Source organism: Psilocybe cubensis, chromosome 3 (assembly GCF_017499595.1).
Source record: "Psilocybe cubensis strain MGC-MH-2018 chromosome 3, whole genome shotgun sequence".
NCBI lineage: Eukaryota > Fungi > Basidiomycota > Agaricomycetes > Agaricales > Agrocybaceae > Psilocybe > Psilocybe cubensis.
In genome coordinates this window covers 672,519-693,880 of record NC_063001.1, presented here as the reverse complement: position 1 = coordinate 693,880, position 21,362 = coordinate 672,519, and the positions used below count along the sequence as shown (strand labels likewise).

Here is a 21,362-nt window from a genome sequence, read left to right as displayed (position 1 = left end):
TTACAACGTGACCTTGAAAACTTGGAAAAAAAGAGTATAAAGAGGGACTGGAATTTCATGAAACCCAGCCGTGCATTATGCCCTAATGCTGGATGTACGTCGACGTGTACCCGTCCTCGTCGTTACCTCCCTCGTTGCACACCTTTCTTTTTGCGTACCCTCCTCGTCATGCACCCATTGTTGTGCACCCTCCTCGTCGTGGACGTTCCTCATCGTCATGCACCCTCCTTGGCATCGCACTCTGCCTATGCCATGCTCTAGTATCAACCTTGGGCTCTCGGGCTACGTAATCTGGTTTCAACCTTGTAAGTTTTATACCTTCAAAGACTTATATAGTACTGACAATGTGTGCAGAATCAAATTTGAGATTCGGGTGTCCGACGAATGCTGGTAAAGGAATGCGCGGTAACCAAGAGGTATGTGACATTGGATATAGTGTTGAAAACATGTACTGACTTTGTATCAGTTTCGCCTTGAAGCTATGCATCGATACTCGCCTTGAGAATAAAGGGCCATGGTATTGGTAAGTGTATTGCTGTTCAGAGTGCTAGACATGTGCTTAACTGTTTTCCATAACCCAGATTACTCCGACGCAATGTATTTCTTCCCCGCGACTCGCTAGTGCCAGCATGCCTAAAGATGCTCTGAGGCAACATATCGTCGTCCGGCGAGCTAAACCCACCCGCTTTGCTTGTCCCAAGGACACCAAATAATGCCCCGACACGATATATCGCTGTCCGGCGAGCTGGACCCTCCCCTTTACTCGTATCGACTCCATGTGCGACCAACGGATGCTTCAACGCAATGCGTCGTCTTCCGGCGAGCAGGATCCACCACACTCCTTGTCCAACTACGCTCTGACGCTATGTATTGCCGTCCGGCGAGCTGGGCCCTCCTCTTTGCTTGTTTTGACTCTATGTGCAACCAGCGGATGCTCCAACGCGATGCATCGTCTTGCGGCAAGCAGGATTTAACCCACTATGCGCTGACGCTATGTATCGCCGTCCGGCGAGCTCAATTCTCCCCTTTGCTCGTCTCGACTACATATGCCCCAATGCAGCATATCGTCTTCCGGCGAGTAGGATCTACCCAACTCTTATCCATGTATTGCCGTCCGGCAAGACGCGCATCTCCTCCTTCATCCAATGTTGTCCAGCCTCTTTGGAGGCAGTGCTATGCACCCACCCAACTGGAGATGTATTGCTGTCTGCCGAACTGGATACAGCCTACTCCTCACCCAGCACCAGTATGGCGTTAGACAAACACGACACATCGTTGCTTTGACCCGGCGAGCAGGACTCACCCTAATTTCCGTTCAGCACCCTCGAGTCACCCCGCTATGCTCTGACACAACATAATGGCGTCCGGGGAGCTTTGACGCAGGGGTATGCTCTAGCGATTATTGTTGGACACCTCTGAAGTGGACCCGCGCGGGGCCCTTGAACCCTCTAACACGACGTAGGCGGGCCTATTGTCAACCCGGGAAGAACACGTATGACCCGTCGTTGTGGTAGGATGTTTGTCCCGTGACCTTGACAGATTTTCGCCGGTGAGTGATTTCCCTGTAGATAGACCGGTTACGCCCCATTCTGGCCTTCGGGCGGGGCTAACCTCTGCTTGTACGATAAATTGAAGGTGTTGGAATGCATGGACTACGCTCTTTTTTTGGCCTATTAATAGATCTCGACATTTTACCGAGAAAAAACTCGCCAGAAAAAGCAACATCTGCACATCATAAATAGTAATCTATCAATTTAGGTGGTCTGCCTCCCCTTCTTCCATGATGAACGCAGGGTATCATCCATCCGCTCACTTCCTGATTAGCTTATAAACTAGACTGTCAACTTTTCACTCCAACGACTTGTACGACTCCTTCCTGTACCATCCCGCTCGGTTTACGCCAAACTTTCTTCAAGGCCAACCACACTCTTTTTCAACGCGGCTCAACAAGTTCAAGTCAATGTTTCGAGCTGCAACCCTTCTCACAGCGGCCTTGTGGCTAAGCGGCGCCAACGCCCATCTTGCAGCTTTCCACAAAGGAATGTAGTCCTCATTTCAAAATGTTCAGAACCGCTGAAGAATCTACATTCTTTCTATAGGGTCCGCAAGCTGCGCAAGACTTGAATTCCTACGCGATTGTCCAGCTCAACTTTAAGGATTGGTGGTGTACGTGTTTTGCCGTTGTGCTATGTTCATCTCATTAAACAACACTCTGCAGTCCATCATATCAACAACGCAATTGTTAACCTAGTGTGACCTATATCCTCCTGCAGACGGGGACTTCCTCGAGCTGTGAGTCCCAACACACCTGTATTTTTGATTTCCGTCGTCTAAACCCCGACTTCAGTCCTGCTGGTGGAAGCTTCACCGTCGAGATCGCCTCCAACCGCGCAAAGACCACGCTGGCGTACAACGGGCGCGACACCTCAGAATGGCCAGACGGTGCGACATACCCCGAGGACTATGTGCGTGTCTTTCCCATATTCCTAGCAACTGATTAATTAACCCACTGTGCCTCACAGAATGTCCCTTCATGCATCACGTCCCCAAACAGTGAGCGGCCCTCGTTTCTTGGCGTTTTTGCTGATTCATTTTTGTGCAGTGCATGCCCAGAATCAGTCTATGGCGGCCGGAACCGCATTCGCAATCTCGTACAACGCAAGTCCCCAACTCTCGTTCAAAATCATATCTAGCGCTCACTTTGCAAATACTTTCTAGTCTGACATCAAGGCAGTAACTCCCCAGAACCTTGCAGTGTTCACTGTTCGTTATAAGTGAGTGGTTTTCATTCCTTGCAAATAAATCAATGACGCTTATCAATAAAATCCCCCACAGCACACCCTGGAAGCGCGTTATCAGCTACGATGTCCCGGCCAACTTGCCCGCCTGCCCTGAAGGAGGCTGCATCTGCGCTGTAAGCCGACTTCTATTCAAACTTCACATTTTTCGTCTAACTCTTTCCACAGTGGGGATGGGTCCCGAACGGCTGCGGCCAGCCGAACATGTACCACCAGCCATTCAAGTGCAAAGTCACCGGCGCGAAGAGCACTACGCCCATTGCACCCCCACAGCCACCCGTGTGGTGCGAGGGCAACCCAGGTGCCTGCGTCAAGGGCTCGAAGCAGATGATTTACTGGAACCAGAACGAGGGCAACAACATCGCTGTCAGTGGATACGACCTTTCAGGCAGCTTCAAGTCTCCAGCATACAATGCCAAGCTGGGTTTCGCTGATGGTTGGTTTCAATGATTATTTTTTTTTTATTTCGGATTGTAAGTGGCTGACCTGGCGTTTTTTTGCGATTCTTCTTTTCAGGCGCGCAGAACGATATCTTTGCCGGCGCTCCGAGTGCTCCCGCAGGCAACTCCGGTTCCAACAATTCTGGCTCCAACAACAACAACTCGGGCTCGAACAAACCCAACTCAAACAACGGCTCAGGCTCGAACAACGCAAACTCAGGTGGGAACACCGGTGCAAGCCCCGCCCCCGCCAACCTCGCCGCAGGCGCTTCTTCCTCTGCCTCTGCCTCCGCTTCTTCTGCATCCGCTGCTTCTGTTTCTACCAGCAACGACAACGGCAACCCCGCCCCGTCTTGCCAGAAGCGCTCGAGCAGGCGCAGGAGACGCGCTTTGCTTCCCTCCCCGGAGGAGGGCGTGCTCGTCAAGAAATCGCCCGAGCCCGAGCCACAGGTGAAAGTAGCTGCAACCACCGCGCACAGGAGGCTTCACGCGAAGAGGCAGTGGTTCTCACTCTGAGCGCCCTCCTTCTTCCGTCGTGCCTCCCTGCATACCATACATGTCTGTCCAAGTCTCCTCCCCCCCTTCCCATCTAGTTCAGTAACCGATACCCGGAGTTGATTTCCACCCACATACGCACCTATTCACTTTTTGCGGGCCAACATCACACCTCGGAGGATGAGAGGGAGGGGAGCACACGCGCGTGCATGCATGCTCGGAGGATCCCTTCTGTCCATCCCTAGACCGCCTGGCGCTCGATGCTGTCTGTTGTTGCCACCACCACCACCACCACCACCAAGCCCCTCGTGTATATCGTCCAGTCCAGTTCCCGCTTTCTCCTTTTGTTTTCTATTTCTTTCCCCCGTTTCTGCTTTTTTTTGTTTTGATGTAGTAGAAAGACTCACCGGTCGTGCTTGATTTGTGCACTTGCACGCGTGCGTGCGAGGACGAGTGACCACTGCAGAGCAGGTGGCGCGGTACGCGGGTGATCGTCGACGACGCGTTGACGTGTCGAAGACGAATTTGTAAAAGTAGAAGATCTTTGTAGAGTAGAGTTGTTGTAGAAAACTATTGGAATCGGAACTGGATTTTGGATTTCGAGCCGTTCTGATTTGATTCTCGTTTCGTCTTCCTTCAATTTCGTTCTCGATTTTCCCTCCTCTGCATTGTTCTCCTCTTTTTCTTCTTCTTCGGCATGTTCACCTCGTTATCATCCACCTCTACCTTCTGCCTGTTGTGTTCTCCTCTGCTGCATAGTGTGCACGCACACCCGACCGCACATTTCCTATATTTAATTTTCTCCCATCTTTATGACCTTGTTTTCCCAGATTCACATTCACGTTAACACTTATACCTTTTTTCATGTGTGTACAGCCGACATACTACTACTACACCTATAGTAACCTACCTACCCTATCTATCCCCACCAGCTGTGCATGTGCTCCTGAATCATACTCTACACTACGAGATGTATGTATACCTGTTTTAGCAAGTAATCACTAGACGTTGTGTCGATGCGGTGCATGCGGCGAATTGCAACTAAGTAGGACACTGGCATACCTTTGGCGTCAGCCCCTTGAAGAAGGCAGTCGGCCTTCGTTTTTGATGAGCTCCTTGACCACCGTCACGCCGTGCACCTTGCGCTCAAGTCCTTTCCGTTGGAAGATGAAGGAGGCGACACATGTTGCACTCTCCGCCTCATCCCCACAGCACCTATATTACCCGCTTCGTCTTCTCACTCACACACCCCGATCTTCGCCTACCTTGATATTTGTGAGCATCTAGGGGAAACTGAGGTACGTTATTGTCCGTCTTTTTATATTTGACTTTCTCAGTTGTTGGATCTCAGCTTGAGGCCGCATGTCCGTATAGGGGAATGTGGCAGCACGCAGACTCATCACTAAACAACGTTGATCCCAACGTCGACACGCCGCCGTCATGGGACAAGCGATGGATGCCCAAGCCAGTGACAGCACCCTTGCAGAGTCTTTCCACCCCCGTCAAGCCACAGTGCATGCAGCATTCAGCCCGCCATTCAAGACAGTTTCGCAGACAAACTGAGCGGGCATACCTTTAACCAACACCCAAGGTTCCTTGCGCCTCAAAGAACAAGGCTCGCGCATACAGTCGTGCCCGACTAGAGGTCAATTGGTGCGTCAATAGGTTGGTTGGGTTATTATATCGACGGCTTACCTTGCGGTCAAGAGTCTTTGCTCGCTATCCATGGACCTAGGGGGTCGATTTGTGTCACAGGTCAGTAGACAACTCTTTCAACCTCAAGGGACCGTGCTTACCGCTTTCCCTCAGCTGTGTGCATTCTGGGCGGCCGTCAAGACAGCGTCACTGCGCGCTATCCAGCACACAGCGCAGGTCATCGATGGTGTGGGCAGGCCATGTCAATTTTCAACAGCTTGTATCACCGGTCAGTAAGTTGACAATTCTTTTGACCGCGAGGGATTGTGCTTACCTCTCTCCCCTCAGCTGCATGCATTCTGGACGGCCGTCAAGACAGTGTCGCTGCGCGCGGTCATTGGTGGTATGGGGCAATGCGGAGAGGGAAAGGATACAAGGAGAGTGTGGGATGGAGTAATCGGCACGGTCAGTACTCTGCAGTTCGTTACGCATCTAAACTTCTTTTTTTTCACGCCGTCAATCGTTATGCCAGGGAGAGGAGCGGGATGGATCAAGAAGACATTCTGTCAAGGTATTTCGTCAGCTTTCTACGTATCAGGGGCCCCGACTCACAGAAATTCTGTAGGCAATGCCTTGTCTGTGTAGCGAGAAGCGGTGTTGGCTGGTCTGGGCAGAGCGGGACAGGCTAGGTGGTGTTCTGTCGAGGTATGTTGTCAGCGTTCTGCGGTGACCAACGCACCTATAGCACTTCTACGAGGAATGCGTCAGAATCACATTGGCATCGTGTGCATGTTACTCACCGTCGCCTCAAACGGTGGCTCTGGTGTGCTCAACGTCAGCGCTGTCGACTACAAAGCTCACCGTCTGCCCGAACACGTCATCCAAGCCCAAAGATGAAGAATGCCAGCAACACCCGTGGTCTTTATACCCGCGTAGGGTCGTCTACCCCAGCAAGCGTCGGATTAATCAGCAAGCACTTTCAGTCGCTCTCGACACTCACCGTGGAGCGGGATTTGGGGGGCATGTTATGTCCCCTCATAGTCCAATGGATCCAACTTGCAGTGACAGAGGCGGGCGGGGAATCTAATTTCAAGGTGGGTCAGTAAAGCATCTGTTAGTTATTGCCCTACTACTTACCGTCGTTATCGTGTCCACACCGTCTAGGACCTTTCCAGCAACCTTCACGGTATCAACCAGCCCACGCCGTCAGGTGGATGGATCGAGAGGCCATTCTGTCAAGGTGCGTTGTCAGCGCTCTGCGTGTCATAGGGGCCCCGACTCACGGAAATCCTTACTTTTCTGTGCAGCGAGAAGCAAAGTGAGTAGCAGCGCATCGTTGGGTGGGTGCAACTCACCTTTACGGGCAAGGTTAGGAGGGGTGTTTTCATCGTGGTGCGCGGGCCTATGAGAAACGCGTCAGAATCGCCTCGGCGTCGTGTCAATATCACTCACCAATGCCTATATAGTGCACAACGTCAGCGCCGTCGAGAACGAACTAGAAGGCTCACCGTCTGCCAGAACGCGCCATCCAAGCCCGAAGAGAAAAGAAGAGGAGAGCTGAAGAGGCAGAGGAGAGTAGGCGGTGAGGGGATGAAGAAAGGCCAGCAAGGTGCGTGGTCTTTATATACCCGCGTGGGGCTGTTACTAGTACGCCTGTTACATGTCGTAAGTAGACCGAATAATGAAATATACAGATTCTTTTTTTTTTTCGGTGTCGCTTGTTAGTGCGGGTTCGGATTTGGGTTACGCGAGTTGTGGTCCGATCGTCCGTGTGTGTCGAGATTGTAGATTGGATGTGGTTTCTCCGTTTGCAGTGAGTGAAACTTTGGGTGGGTGTGTTGTATTGTGAAATATGATTTCGTACATTTGTTTGTTTGAGCTGATGTCGATGCATTGCGCTCAAGAGAGAATTATATTCAACTCAATAAAGAATAAAGATTTACAATGCTTGAAGACGCAAACCAGGACAATACAAGTACTGGATTCATGATACACTCCATTTCCTCAAAATTGCCTGAACGACGAATAACAAAACTTTAGCACCAAATCTTCCACAATTTTCAAATGCTTCACGACTCGGGGAAACCAGTACGTACATTCAATTCACCACCCATACGTATTCTACCCATAATCACACAAACGACACATTCTAGCTCTCCCGGAGTGCGGACACTTGCTCTGTAGTCAACACCCGTAAAACTCGTCTTCTGCACAGCGACAAATTGAACGCCGCTGTCTTCTTCTGATCTGCCGTTATGACTCTGAGTAGCCGAGGTGGTGAGATTCCGAAGCCGGAAGAAAAGAAATGCGGTTGGAATGGGGTGGAATGCGGATTTGGGAGAGGAGGTGCAGATTCGGATGTGATTGGTTCAGCTGTTTCGATGGTTCCGCGGGGTGGATGGTTTGGAGGGGTAGAGCTGAGAGGTATTATTACCCCTGTCATCTTTCTAGAGGTGTGTGTAGTGTTGTTTTGCACTGTATGTAGATATGCACGTTCTCGGCGCTTATTTGGAGTTGATACGCAGTACACCCTTTTCCATCGTGCTCCGAGCTCAACAAGTCTCGCAGACATACTCACATACTGAAGAGCATCTATCATATCACTCAGGGGCTACCTGACATTGAAAAACCATGTAAACCCGTTATTCCAACAATGAGGGCATTCGGCTCCATGAGCACACTTGCAATACGAAACCAGACAAACCTTACGACTTTTCAACCTTCGATCCGACGCCCAGACACCAGCATAACACCATAGGTAACGTATTAAAACACCCTAAATGCCAGGAATACGCGGAAAACGCGCAGAATTGTACGGTACGTATCATTGCATTTGTGTATTCAGCTGAAGACCGTCAGTGGTTGCTTTCATTTCCGTCCTTCTAGGTCGGGTGACGGCAGCCTAGCCTAGCCGAGCAGGTCCCCGTTAGTGCCGGAAAAGACCAGGAAGAAAGGGAGGCGTTCGAAATGGGCTGTATTCGCGAATCGGGGGAGGGGGAGGATGTTGGTATGTACGTGAGTTGAAAATTTTGTTGAATTTTTTGGGATTGTTGACATGGGATGCACGATGTGAGTGATTAGGGGTATGGTAGTATCTGCTGCTATACAGAGATACCTGAGGAATGCCTTTGGAATTGCTGTGTTCACGCAATTCAGTGTGATGTCTATTCGGGCGCTTAATATTTTTTGAAATGTGTAACTTTTCTCAAGGTTTTAGCACTCAAATTTCACTACTCATCACTTAAATTTCATACTATTCCAGCCCCTCAGCTCACAAAATCCCCCCTACACCTCTTCAAACTGCGGGAATGCGCGATTTACACCATTTCACGGCTTGACGTGAACAACTCCAAATTGCCGACTTTTCTTTGCACCACGGCGCATCATCTCTTCAACCACGCATCACTACACCTATACGCATCCGCCAAACCGCCTCAAATGGCGAGTATGCAGCAAACGGCCGCGGTACGCATGCCACATTGTTATTACCCGCCTGCACTGTATCCAATCAACTACGTTCTTCTGGGCTCTAGAGCACCGATTCACAACGTTATTTGCGAGCCGAAGGGTGCTAGGCTAATCTATAATAAGGTACGGATAGAATGGAAACGACTGAAACGACGTAAAATGACGTATCGGGGGAGGAGGAGAATGTCATTGGTTTATATGTCAAACAAATGTCATTGCTTCCTGTGAGTGATTTTGGACTATTCTAGGTAATATATCAGTACTGGTACACCATACCCTGCCTGTGGGCTTGTTGTAATCTATATTCTGCGGATGAAATTGCGTGCAGTCGATTTTAGGACGAGTACTTGAAAATTCACAAGAGATTTCAATTTATTCTGTTAGTTACAAGTGGATTTTATCATATTGTCTTCTATTCACTATTCAACTCACAGACGCCTTATGGAGGTCAAACTACTGTGAATTTGAATGCCACGTCATTGTATTTTTCTCAATCCTCCGAAACTTCAGAGTCTCCGCTGAACATTGTGATGGCTCCGAGCAGCCGAGCCACTAGCCTTGTTGAGGTAAAGCATGTCATAGGCTGCAGTTAGACTTTAAATTTACATTCAAGAGCGGGACAGGGGCTCGGGTGACCCCTGCATGAGTTATTTAAATATCCGTTCAGAGACGGATTTTTGGCCGCAGAGTGAAATGAATGTTAATATAAGCACGTATATCAAACCTCTACAGTGCTACAGATAGTCAGCGAGTATGCAGATGCAACCTGACTTACCGGTATTCCCACAAACAATTTCTGTAGAGTATACCTCGAGATTTAATTATATTTACATTGAAAACAAGCCAGAGTTATATTTAACTCCCATGAAAACACCTTCAATTACAGTCGCTACATCAAAAATGACCCCCAGACGTAGTAGAAAGCTCTCCAGCAAGCATTTATGTAAATGTGGGCCTGGATGTTGGTCTGCCCAGATTTAAATTTAGGCTTGAATCAAGGATCGTGAATCCGGAATCGCGATGACACGGATCGGGCGCTAGCGCGACTATTCCAAAAGCGGGTTTCAAAGGAAGCAGCGCTTGTTACGAAAATGTGCGTCATTAGATTAAACAGCTCAGCTGCCCTGACACGCGTCCGACGCGTCGCGTCGAGTTCAAGTGACTTTGTTATTTTCGGAGTCAATTCGCGTTTAGGGGCGTTCAGGGTCTTTTTGCTTTCTGGCGTTGTGGATGAGATGCGTCGCGTCGAATTCAGAATACCTGCATGCCGTGTGCGCGTGTTGTGCCAGCGGTGCAGGACGTTATGTTGGATGTAAATGCACGTAATGTTGTGAAGCAACGTTCAACAAAACTACGGCCTTCTACGCGTAAGTGGATCTCCGGGTCTAGCACAATGATACGAGTTTACGAGGATCGAAAGCGGCTGTTCCAGTGCTCGAGCATGGAATGTAATTTGTGGATGTGGACAGTTTTCGGACATTTGTAGCAGGATCTTCTGCCTTGGAATTCAAGTTGGAGAGCAAACAGGGAAGTGGAATCACTCATATTCCCGGACTCCTAAGAGTCAAATTATGGCATTCCAATAAATAAATTTTACACTTCGTAAACGAAGTTGGAGTGAAGCGAAGACTAGTGTAATTGATGAAGCTACAGAAATGAGGTGATGTGCCAGCGAAAATACAACGTGACCTTGAAAACTTGGTAAAAAAAGAGTATAAAGAGGGACTGGAATTTCATGAACACCAGCCGTGCATTATGCCCTAATGCTGGATGTACGTCGACGTGTACCCGTCCTCGTCGTTACCTCCCTCGTTGCACACCTTTCTTTTTGCGTACCCTCCTCGTCATGCACCCATTGTTGTGCACCCTCCTTGTCGTGGACGTTCCTCATCGTCATGCACCCTCCTTGGCATCGCACTCTGTCTATGCCATGCTCTAGTATCAACCTAGGTCTCTCGGGCGATGTATTCTGGTTTCAACCTTGTAAGTTTTATACGCTTCAAAGACTTATAAGTACTGACAATGTGTGCAGAATCAAATTTGAGATTCGGGTGTCCGACGAATGCTGGTAAAGGAATGCATGGTAACCAAGAGGTATGTGACATTGGATATAGTGTTGAAAACATGTACTGACTTTGTATCAGTTTTGCCTTGAAGCTATGCATTGATTCTCGCCTTGAGAATAAAGGGCTGTGGTATTGGTAAGTGTATTGCTGTTCACAGTGCTAGACATGTGCTTAACTGTTTTCCATAACTCAGATTACTCCGACGCGATATATTTCTTTCCCGCGACTCGCTAGTGCCAGCATGCCTAAAGATGCTCTGAGGCAACATATCGTCGTCCGGCGAGCTAAACCCACCCGCTTTGCTTGTCCCAAGGACACCAAATAATGCCCCGACACGATATATCGCTGTCCGGCGAGCTGGACCCTCCCCTTTACTCGTATCGACTCCATGTGCAACCAACGGATGCTTCAACGCAATGCAACGTCTTCCGGCGAGCAGGATCCACCACACTCCTTGTCCAACTACGCTCTGACGCTATGTATTGCCGTCCGGCGAGCTGGGCCCTCCTCTTTGCTTGTTTTGACTCTATGTGCAACCAGCGGATGCTCCAACGCGAAGCATCGTCTTCCGGCAAGCAGGATTTAACCCACTACGTATCCAGCTATGCGCCGACGCCATGTATCGCCTTCCGGTGAGCTGGACCCTCCCCTTTGCTCGTCTCGACTTCATGTGCAACCAACGTATGCCCCAACGCAACGTATCGCCTTCCGGCGAGCTCAATTCTCCCCTTTGCTCGTGTCGACTTTATGTGCCACCAACATATGCCCCAACGCAACGTATCGTCTTCCGGCGAGTAGGATCTACCCAACTCTTATCCATGTATTGCTGTCCGGCAAGACGCGCATCTCCTCCTTCATCCAATGTTGTCCAGCCTCTTTGGAGGCAGTGCTATGCACCCACCCAACTGGAGATGTATTGCTGTCTGCCGAACTGGATACAGCCTACTCCTCACCCAGCACCAGTATGGCGTTAGACAAACACGACACATCGTTGCTTTGACCCGGCGAGCAGGACTCACCCTAATTTCCGTTCAGCACCCTCGAGTCACCCCGCTATGCTCTGACACAACATAATGGCGTCCGGGGAGCTTTGACGCAGGGGTATGCTCTAGCGATTATTGTTGGACACCTCTGAAGTGGACCCGCGCGGGGCCCTTGAACCCTCTAACACGACGTAGGCGGGCCTATTGTCAACCCGGGAAGAACACGTATGACCCGTCGTTGTGGTAGGATGTTTGTCCCGTGACCTTGACAGATTTTCGCCGGTGAGTGATTTCCCTGTAGATAGACCGGTTACGCCCCATTCTGGCCTTCGGGCGGGGCTAACCTCTGCTTGTACGATAAATTGAAGGTGTTGGAATGCATGGACTACGCTCTTTTTTTGGCCTATTAATAGATCTCGACATTTTACCGAGAAAAAACTCGCCAGAAAAAGCAACATCTGCACATCATAAATAGTAATCTATCAATTTAGGTGGTCTGCCTCCCCTTCTTCCATGATGAACGCAGGGTATCATCCATCCGCTCACTTCCTGATTAGCTTATAAACTAGACTGTCAACTTTTCACTCCAACGACTTGTACGACTCCTTCCTGTACCATCCCGCTCGGTTTACGCCAAACTTTCTTCAAGGCCAACCACACTCTTTTTCAACGCGGCTCAACAAGTTCAAGTCAATGTTTCGAGCTGCAACCCTTCTCACAGCGGCCTTGTGGCTAAGCGGCGCCAACGCCCATCTTGCAGCTTTCCACAAAGGAATGTAGTCCTCATTTCAAAATGTTCAGAACCGCTGAAGAATCTACATTCTTTCTATAGGGTCCGCAAGCTGCGCAAGACTTGAATTCCTACGCGATTGTCCAGCTCAACTTTAAGGATTGGTGGTGTACGTGTTTTGCCGTTGTGCTATGTTCATCTCATTAAACAACACTCTGCAGTCCATCATATCAACAACGCAATTGTTAACCTAGTGTGACCTATATCCTCCTGCAGACGGGGACTTCCTCGAGCTGTGAGTCCCAACACACCTGTATTTTTGATTTCCGTCGTCTAAACCCCGACTTCAGTCCTGCTGGTGGAAGCTTCACCGTCGAGATCGCCTCCAACCGCGCAAAGACCACGCTGGCGTACAACGGGCGCGACACCTCAGAATGGCCAGACGGTGCGACATACCCCGAGGACTATGTGCGTGTCTTTCCCATATTCCTAGCAACTGATTAATTAACCCACTGTGCCTCACAGAATGTCCCTTCATGCATCACGTCCCCAAACAGTGAGCGGCCCTCGTTTCTTGGCGTTTTTGCTGATTCATTTTTGTGCAGTGCATGCCCAGAATCAGTCTATGGCGGCCGGAACCGCATTCGCAATCTCGTACAACGCAAGTCCCCAACTCTCGTTCAAAATCATATCTAGCGCTCACTTTGCAAATACTTTCTAGTCTGACATCAAGGCAGTAACTCCCCAGAACCTTGCAGTGTTCACTGTTCGTTATAAGTGAGTGGTTTTCATTCCTTGCAAATAAATCAATGACGCTTATCAATAAAATCCCCCACAGCACACCCTGGAAGCGCGTTATCAGCTACGATGTCCCGGCCAACTTGCCCGCCTGCCCTGAAGGAGGCTGCATCTGCGCTGTAAGCCGACTTCTATTCAAACTTCACATTTTTCGTCTAACTCTTTCCACAGTGGGGATGGGTCCCGAACGGCTGCGGCCAGCCGAACATGTACCACCAGCCATTCAAGTGCAAAGTCACCGGCGCGAAGAGCACTACGCCCATTGCACCCCCACAGCCACCCGTGTGGTGCGAGGGCAACCCAGGTGCCTGCGTCAAGGGCTCGAAGCAGATGATTTACTGGAACCAGAACGAGGGCAACAACATCGCTGTCAGTGGATACGACCTTTCAGGCAGCTTCAAGTCTCCAGCATACAATGCCAAGCTGGGTTTCGCTGATGGTTGGTTTCAATGATTATTTTTTTTTTATTTCGGATTGTAAGTGGCTGACCTGGCGTTTTTTTGCGATTCTTCTTTTCAGGCGCGCAGAACGATATCTTTGCCGGCGCTCCGAGTGCTCCCGCAGGCAACTCCGGTTCCAACAATTCTGGCTCCAACAACAACAACTCGGGCTCGAACAAACCCAACTCAAACAACGGCTCAGGCTCGAACAACGCAAACTCAGGTGGGAACACCGGTGCAAGCCCCGCCCCCGCCAACCTCGCCGCAGGCGCTTCTTCCTCTGCCTCTGCCTCCGCTTCTTCTGCATCCGCTGCTTCTGTTTCTACCAGCAACGACAACGGCAACCCCGCCCCGTCTTGCCAGAAGCGCTCGAGCAGGCGCAGGAGACGCGCTTTGCTTCCCTCCCCGGAGGAGGGCGTGCTCGTCAAGAAATCGCCCGAGCCCGAGCCACAGGTGAAAGTAGCTGCAACCACCGCGCACAGGAGGCTTCACGCGAAGAGGCAGTGGTTCTCACTCTGAGCGCCCTCCTTCTTCCGTCGTGCCTCCCTGCATACCATACATGTCTGTCCAAGTCTCCTCCCCCCCTTCCCATCTAGTTCAGTAACCGATACCCGGAGTTGATTTCCACCCACATACGCACCTATTCACTTTTTGCGGGCCAACATCACACCTCGGAGGATGAGAGGGAGGGGAGCACACGCGCGTGCATGCATGCTCGGAGGATCCCTTCTGTCCATCCCTAGACCGCCTGGCGCTCGATGCTGTCTGTTGTTGCCACCACCACCACCACCACCACCAAGCCCCTCGTGTATATCGTCCAGTCCAGTTCCCGCTTTCTCCTTTTGTTTTCTATTTCTTTCCCCCGTTTCTGCTTTTTTTTGTTTTGATGTAGTAGAAAGACTCACCGGTCGTGCTTGATTTGTGCACTTGCACGCGTGCGTGCGAGGACGAGTGACCACTGCAGAGCAGGTGGCGCGGTACGCGGGTGATCGTCGACGACGCGTTGACGTGTCGAAGACGAATTTGTAAAAGTAGAAGATCTTTGTAGAGTAGAGTTGTTGTAGAAAACTATTGGAATCGGAACTGGATTTTGGATTTCGAGCCGTTCTGATTTGATTCTCGTTTCGTCTTCCTTCAATTTCGTTCTCGATTTTCCCTCCTCTGCATTGTTCTCCTCTTTTTCTTCTTCTTCGGCATGTTCACCTCGTTATCATCCACCTCTACCTTCTGCCTGTTGTGTTCTCCTCTGCTGCATAGTGTGCACGCACACCCGACCGCACATTTCCTATATTTAATTTTCTCCCATCTTTATGACCTTGTTTTCCCAGATTCACATTCACGTTAACACTTATACCTTTTTTCATGTGTGTACAGCCGACATACTACTACTACACCTATAGTAACCTACCTACCCTATCTATCCCCACCAGCTGTGCATGTGCTCCTGAATCATACTCTACACTACGAGATGTATGTATACCTGTTTTAGCAAGTAATCACTAGACGTTGTGTCGATGCGGTGCATGCGGCGAATTGCAACTAAGTAGGACACTGGCATACCTTTGGCGTCAGCCCCTTGAAGAAGGCAGTCGGCCTTCGTTTTTGATGAGCTCCTTGACCACCGTCACGCCGTGCACCTTGCGCTCAAGTCCTTTCCGTTGGAAGATGAAGGAGGCGACACATGTTGCACTCTCCGCCTCATCCCCACAGCACCTATATTACCCGCTTCGTCTTCTCACTCACACACCCCGATCTTCGCCTACCTTGATATTTGTGAGCATCTAGGGGAAACTGAGGTACGTTATTGTCCGTCTTTTTATATTTGACTTTCTCAGTTGTTGGATCTCAGCTTGAGGCCGCATGTCCGTATAGGGGAATGTGGCAGCACGCAGACTCATCACTAAACAACGTTGATCCCAACGTCGACACGCCGCCGTCATGGGACAAGCGATGGATGCCCAAGCCAGTGACAGCACCCTTGCAGAGTCTTTCCACCCCCGTCAAGCCACAGTGCATGCAGCATTCAGCCCGCCATTCAAGACAGTTTCGCAGACAAACTGAGCGGGCATACCTTTAACCAACACCCAAGGTTCCTTGCGCCTCAAAGAACAAGGCTCGCGCATACAGTCGTGCCCGACTAGAGGTCAATTGGTGCGTCAATAGGTTGGTTGGGTTATTATATCGACGGCTTACCTTGCGGTCAAGAGTCTTTGCTCGCTATCCATGGACCTAGGGGGTCGATTTGTGTCACAGGTCAGTAGACAACTCTTTCAACCTCAAGGGACCGTGCTTACCGCTTTCCCTCAGCTGTGTGCATTCTGGGCGGCCGTCAAGACAGCGTCACTGCGCGCTATCCAGCACACAGCGCAGGTCATCGATGGTGTGGGCAGGCCATGTCAATTTTCAACAGCTTGTATCACCGGTCAGTAAGTTGACAATTCTTTTGACCGCGAGGGATTGTGCTTACCTCTCTCCCCTCAGCTGCATGCATTCTGGACGGCCGTCAAGACAGTGTCGCTGCGCGCGGTCATTGGTGGTATGGGGCAATGCGGAGAGGGAAAGGATACAAGGAGAGTGTGGGATGGAGTAATCGGCACGGTCAGTACTCTGCAGTTCGTTACGCATCTAAACTTCTTTTTTTTCACGCCGTCAATCGTTATGCCAGGGAGAGGAGCGGGATGGATCAAGAAGACATTCTGTCAAGGTATTTCGTCAGCTTTCTACGTATCAGGGGCCCCGACTCACAGAAATTCTGTAGGCAATGCCTTGTCTGTGTAGCGAGAAGCGGTGTTGGCTGGTCTGGGCAGAGCGGGACAGGCTAGGTGGTGTTCTGTCGAGGTATGTTGTCAGCGTTCTGCGGTGACCAACGCACCTATAGCACTTCTACGAGGAATGCGTCAGAATCACATTGGCATCGTGTGCATGTTACTCACCGTCGCCTCAAACGGTGGCTCTGGTGTGCTCAACGTCAGCGCTGTCGACTACAAAGCTCACCGTCTGCCCGAACACGTCATCCAAGCCCAAAGATGAAGAATTCCAGCAACACCCGTGGTCTTTATACCCGCGTAGGGTCGTCTACCCCAGCAAGCGTCGGATTAATCAGCAAGCACTTTCAGTCGCTCTCGACACTCACCGTGGAGCGGGATTTGGGGGGCATGTTATGTCCCCTCATAGTCCAATGGATCCAACTTGCAGTGACAGAGGCGGGCGGGGAATCTAATTTCAAGGTGGGTCAGTAAAGCATCTGTTAGTTATTGCCCTACTACTTACCGTCGTTATCGTGTCCACACCGTCTAGGACCTTTCCAGCAACCTTCACGGTATCAACCAGCCCACGCCGTCAGGTGGATGGATCGAGAGGCCATTCTGTCAAGGTGCGTTGTCAGCGCTCTGCGTGTCATAGGGGCCCCGACTCACGGAAATCCTTACTTTTCTGTGCAGCGAGAAGCAAAGTGAGTAGCAGCGCATCGTTGGGTGGGTGCAACTCACCTTTACGGGCAAGGTTAGGAGGGGTGTTTTCATCGTGGTGCGCGGGCCTATGAGAAACGCGTCAGAATCGCCTCGGCGTCGTGTCAATATCACTCACCAATGCCTATATAGTGCACAACGTCAGCGCCGTCGAGAACGAACTAGAAGGCTCACCGTCTGCCAGAACGCGCCATCCAAGCCCGAAGAGAAAAGAAGAGGAGAGCTGAAGAGGCAGAGGAGAGTAGGCGGTGAGGGGATGAAGAAAGGCCAGCAAGGTGCGTGGTCTTTATATACCCGCGTGGGGCTGTTACTAGTACGCCTGTTACATGTCGTAAGTAGACCGAATAATGAAATATACAGATTCTTTTTTTTTTTCGGTGTCGCTTGTTAGTGCGGGTTCGGATTTGGGTTACGCGAGTTGTGGTCCGATCGTCCGTGTGTGTCGAGATTGTAGATTGGATGTGGTTTCTCCGTTTGCAGTGAGTGAAACTTTGGGTGGGTGTGTTGTATTGTGAAATATGATTTCGTACATTTGTTTGTTTGAGCTGATGTCGATGCATTGCGCTCAAGAGAGAATTATATTCAACTCAATAAAGAATAAAGATTTACAATGCTTGAAGACGCAAACCAGGACAATACAAGTACTGGATTCATGATACACTCCATTTCCTCAAAATTGCCTGAACGACGAATAACAAAACTTTAGCACCAAATCTTCCACAATTTTCAAATGCTTCACGACTCGGGGAAACCAGTACGTACATTCAATTCACCACCCATACGTATTCTACCCATAATCACACAAACGACACATTCTAGCTCTCCCGGAGTGCGGACACTTGCTCTGTAGTCAACACCCGTAAAACTCGTCTTCTGCACAGCGACAAATTGAACGCCGCTGTCTTCTTCTGATCTGCCGTTATGACTCTGAGTAGCCGAGGTGGTGAGATTCCGAAGCCGGAAGAAAAGAAATGCGGTTGGAATGGGGTGGAATGCGGATTTGGGAGAGGAGGTGCAGATTCGGATGTGATTGGTTCAGCTGTTTCGATGGTTCCGCGGGGTGGATGGTTTGGAGGGGTAGAGCTGAGAGGTATTATTACCCCTGTCATCTTTCTAGAGGTGTGTGTAGTGTTGTTTTGCACTGTATGTAGATATGCACGTTCTCGGCGCTTATTTGGAGTTGATACGCAGTACACCCTTTTCCATCGTGCTCCGAGCTCAACAAGTCTCGCAGACATACTCACATACTGAAGAGCATCTATCATATCACTCAGGGGCTACCTGACATTGAAAAACCATGTAAACCCGTTATTCCAACAATGAGGGCATTCGGCTCCATGAGCACACTTGCAATACGAAACCAGACAAACCTTACGACTTTTCAACCTTCGATCCGACGCCCAGACACCAGCATAACACCATAGGTAACGTATTAAAACACCCTAAATGCCAGGAATACGCGGAAAACGCGCAGAATTGTACGGTACGTATCATTGCATTTGTGTATTCAGCTGAAGACCGTCAGTGGTTGCTTTCATTTCCGTCCTTCTAGGTCGGGTGACGGCAGCCTAGCCTAGCCGAGCAGGTCCCCGTTAGTGCCGGAAAAGACCAGGAAGAAAGGGAGGCGTTCGAAATGGGCTGTATTCGCGAATCGGGGGAGGGGGAGGATGTTGGTATGTACGTGAGTTGAAAATTTTGTTGAATTTTTTGGGATTGTTGACATGGGATGCACGATGTGAGTGATTAGGGGTATGGTAGTATCTGCTGCTATACAGAGATACCTGAGGAATGCCTTTGGAATTGCTGTGTTCACGCAATTCAGTGTGATGTCTATTCGGGCGCTTAATATTTTTTGAAATGTGTAACTTTTCTCAAGGTTTTAGCACTCAAATTTCACTACTCATCACTTAAATTTCATACTATTCCAGCCCCTCAGCTCACAAAATCCCCCCTACACCTCTTCAAACTGCGGGAATGCGCGATTTACACCATTTCACGGCTTGACGTGAACAACTCCAAATTGCCGACTTTTCCTTGCACCACGGCGCATCATCTCTTCAACCACGCATCACTACATCTATACGCATCCGCCAAACCGCCTCAAATGGCGAGTATGCAGCAAACAGCCGCGGTACGCATGACACGTTGTTATTACCCGCCTGCACTGTATCCAATCAACTACGTTCTTCTGGGCTCTAGAGCACCGATTCACAACGTTATTCGCGAGCCAAAGGGTGCTAGGCTAATCTATAATAAGGTACGGATAGAATGGAAACGACTAAAACGACGTAAATTGACGTATCGGGGGAGGAGGAGAATGTCATTGGTTTATATGTCAAACAAATGCCATTGCTTCCTGTGAGTGATTTTGGACTATTCTAGGTAATATATCAGTACTGGTACACCATACCCTGCCTGTGGGCTTGTTGTAATCTATATTCTGCGGATGAAATTGCGTGCAGTCGATTTTAGGACGAGTACTTGAAAATTCACAAGAGATTTCAATTTATTCTGTTAGTTACAAGTGGATTTTATCATATTGTCTTCTATTCACACTCTATGGTACACTATTCAGCTCACAGACGTCTTATGGAGGTCAAACTACTGTGAATTTGAATGCCACGTCATTGTATTTTTCTCAATCCTCCGAAACTTCAGAGTCTCCGCTGAACATTGTGATGGCTCCGAGCAGCCGAGGCACTAGCCTTGTTGAGGTAAAGCATGTCATAGGCCTGCAGTTAGACTTTAAATTTACATTCAAGAGCGGGACAGGGGCTCGGGTGACCCCTGCATGAGTTATTTAAATATCCGTTCAGAGACGGATTTTTGGCCGCAGAGTGAAATGAATGTTAATATAAGCACGTATATCAAACCTCTACAGTGCTACAGATAGTCAGCGAGTATGCAGATGCAACCTGACTTACCGGTATTCCCACAAACAATTTCTGTAGAGTATACCTTGAGATTTAGTTATATTTACATTGAAAACAAGCCAGAGTTACATTTAACTCCCATGAAAACACCTTCAATTACAGTCGCTACATCAAAAATGACCCCCAGACATAGTAGAAAGCTCTCCAGCAAGCATTTATGTAAATGTGGGCCTGGATGTTGGTCTGCCCAGATTTAAATTTAGGCTTGAATCGAGGATCGTGAATCCGGAATCGCGATGACACGGATCGGGCGCTAGCGCGACTATTCCAAAAGCGGGTTTCAAAGGAAGCAGCGCTTGTTACGAAAATGTGCGTCATTAGATTAAACAGCTCAGCTCTGCCCTGACACGCGTCCGACGCGTCGCGTCAAGTTCAGCTGACTTTGTTATCCGAAACCAATTCGCGTTTAGGGGCGTTCGCGTTCAGGGTCTTTTGCTTTCTGGCGTTGTGGATGAGACGCGTCGCGTCGAATTCAGAATACCTGCATGCCGGGTGCGCGTGTTGTGCCAGCGGTACAGGACGTTATGTTGGATGTAAATGCACGTAATGTTGTGAAGCAACGTTCAACAAAACTACGGCCTTCTACGCGTAAGTGGATCTCCGGGTCTAGCACAATAATACGAGTTTACGAGGATGGAAAGCGGCTGTTCCAGTGCTCGAGCATGGAATGTAATTTGTGGATGTGGACAGTTTTCGGACATTTGTAGCAGGATCTTCTGCCTTGGAATTCAAGTCGGAGAGCAACAGGGAAGTGGAATCACTCATATTCCCGGACTCCTAAGAGTCAAATTATGGCATTCCAATAAATAAATTTTACACTTCGTAAACGAAGTTGGAGTGAAGCGAAGACTAGTGTAATTGATGAAGCTACAGAAATGAGGTGATGTGCCAGCGAAAATACAACGTGACCTTGAAAACTTGGTAAAAAAAGAGTATAAAGAGGGACTGGAATTTCATGAACACCAGCCGTGCATTATGCCCTAATGCTGGATGTACGTCGACGTGTACCCGTCCTCGTCGTTACCTCCCTCGTTGCACACCTTTCTTTTTGCGTACCCTCCTCGTCATGCACCCATTGTTGTGCACCCTCCTCGTCGTGGATGTTCCTC

At 49.6% G+C, this 21,362-nt stretch overlaps 2 protein-coding genes across 2 annotated transcripts; both read left to right on the top strand.

Annotated features, from left to right (window-relative positions):
- Positions 1–1,960: 1,960 nt before the first annotated feature.
- Positions 1,961–3,754, top strand: JR316_0003020 (uncharacterized protein; the record flags this gene model as incomplete). The annotated part of the gene is made up of 6 exons (XM_047888801.1): positions 1,961–2,043; positions 2,348–2,465; positions 2,719–2,774; positions 2,836–2,914; positions 2,967–3,234; positions 3,315–3,754. 6 exons carry the CDS (start codon positions 1,961–1,963, stop codon positions 3,752–3,754), a joined length of 1,044 nt encoding a protein of 347 aa, XP_047751175.1.
- Positions 3,755–12,578: 8,824 nt separating this feature from the next.
- Positions 12,579–14,372, top strand: JR316_0003019 (uncharacterized protein; the record flags this gene model as incomplete). The annotated part of the gene is made up of 6 exons (XM_047888800.1): positions 12,579–12,661; positions 12,966–13,083; positions 13,337–13,392; positions 13,454–13,532; positions 13,585–13,852; positions 13,933–14,372. 6 exons carry the CDS (start codon positions 12,579–12,581, stop codon positions 14,370–14,372), a joined length of 1,044 nt encoding a protein of 347 aa, XP_047751174.1.
- Positions 14,373–21,362: the final 6,990 nt, after the last annotated feature.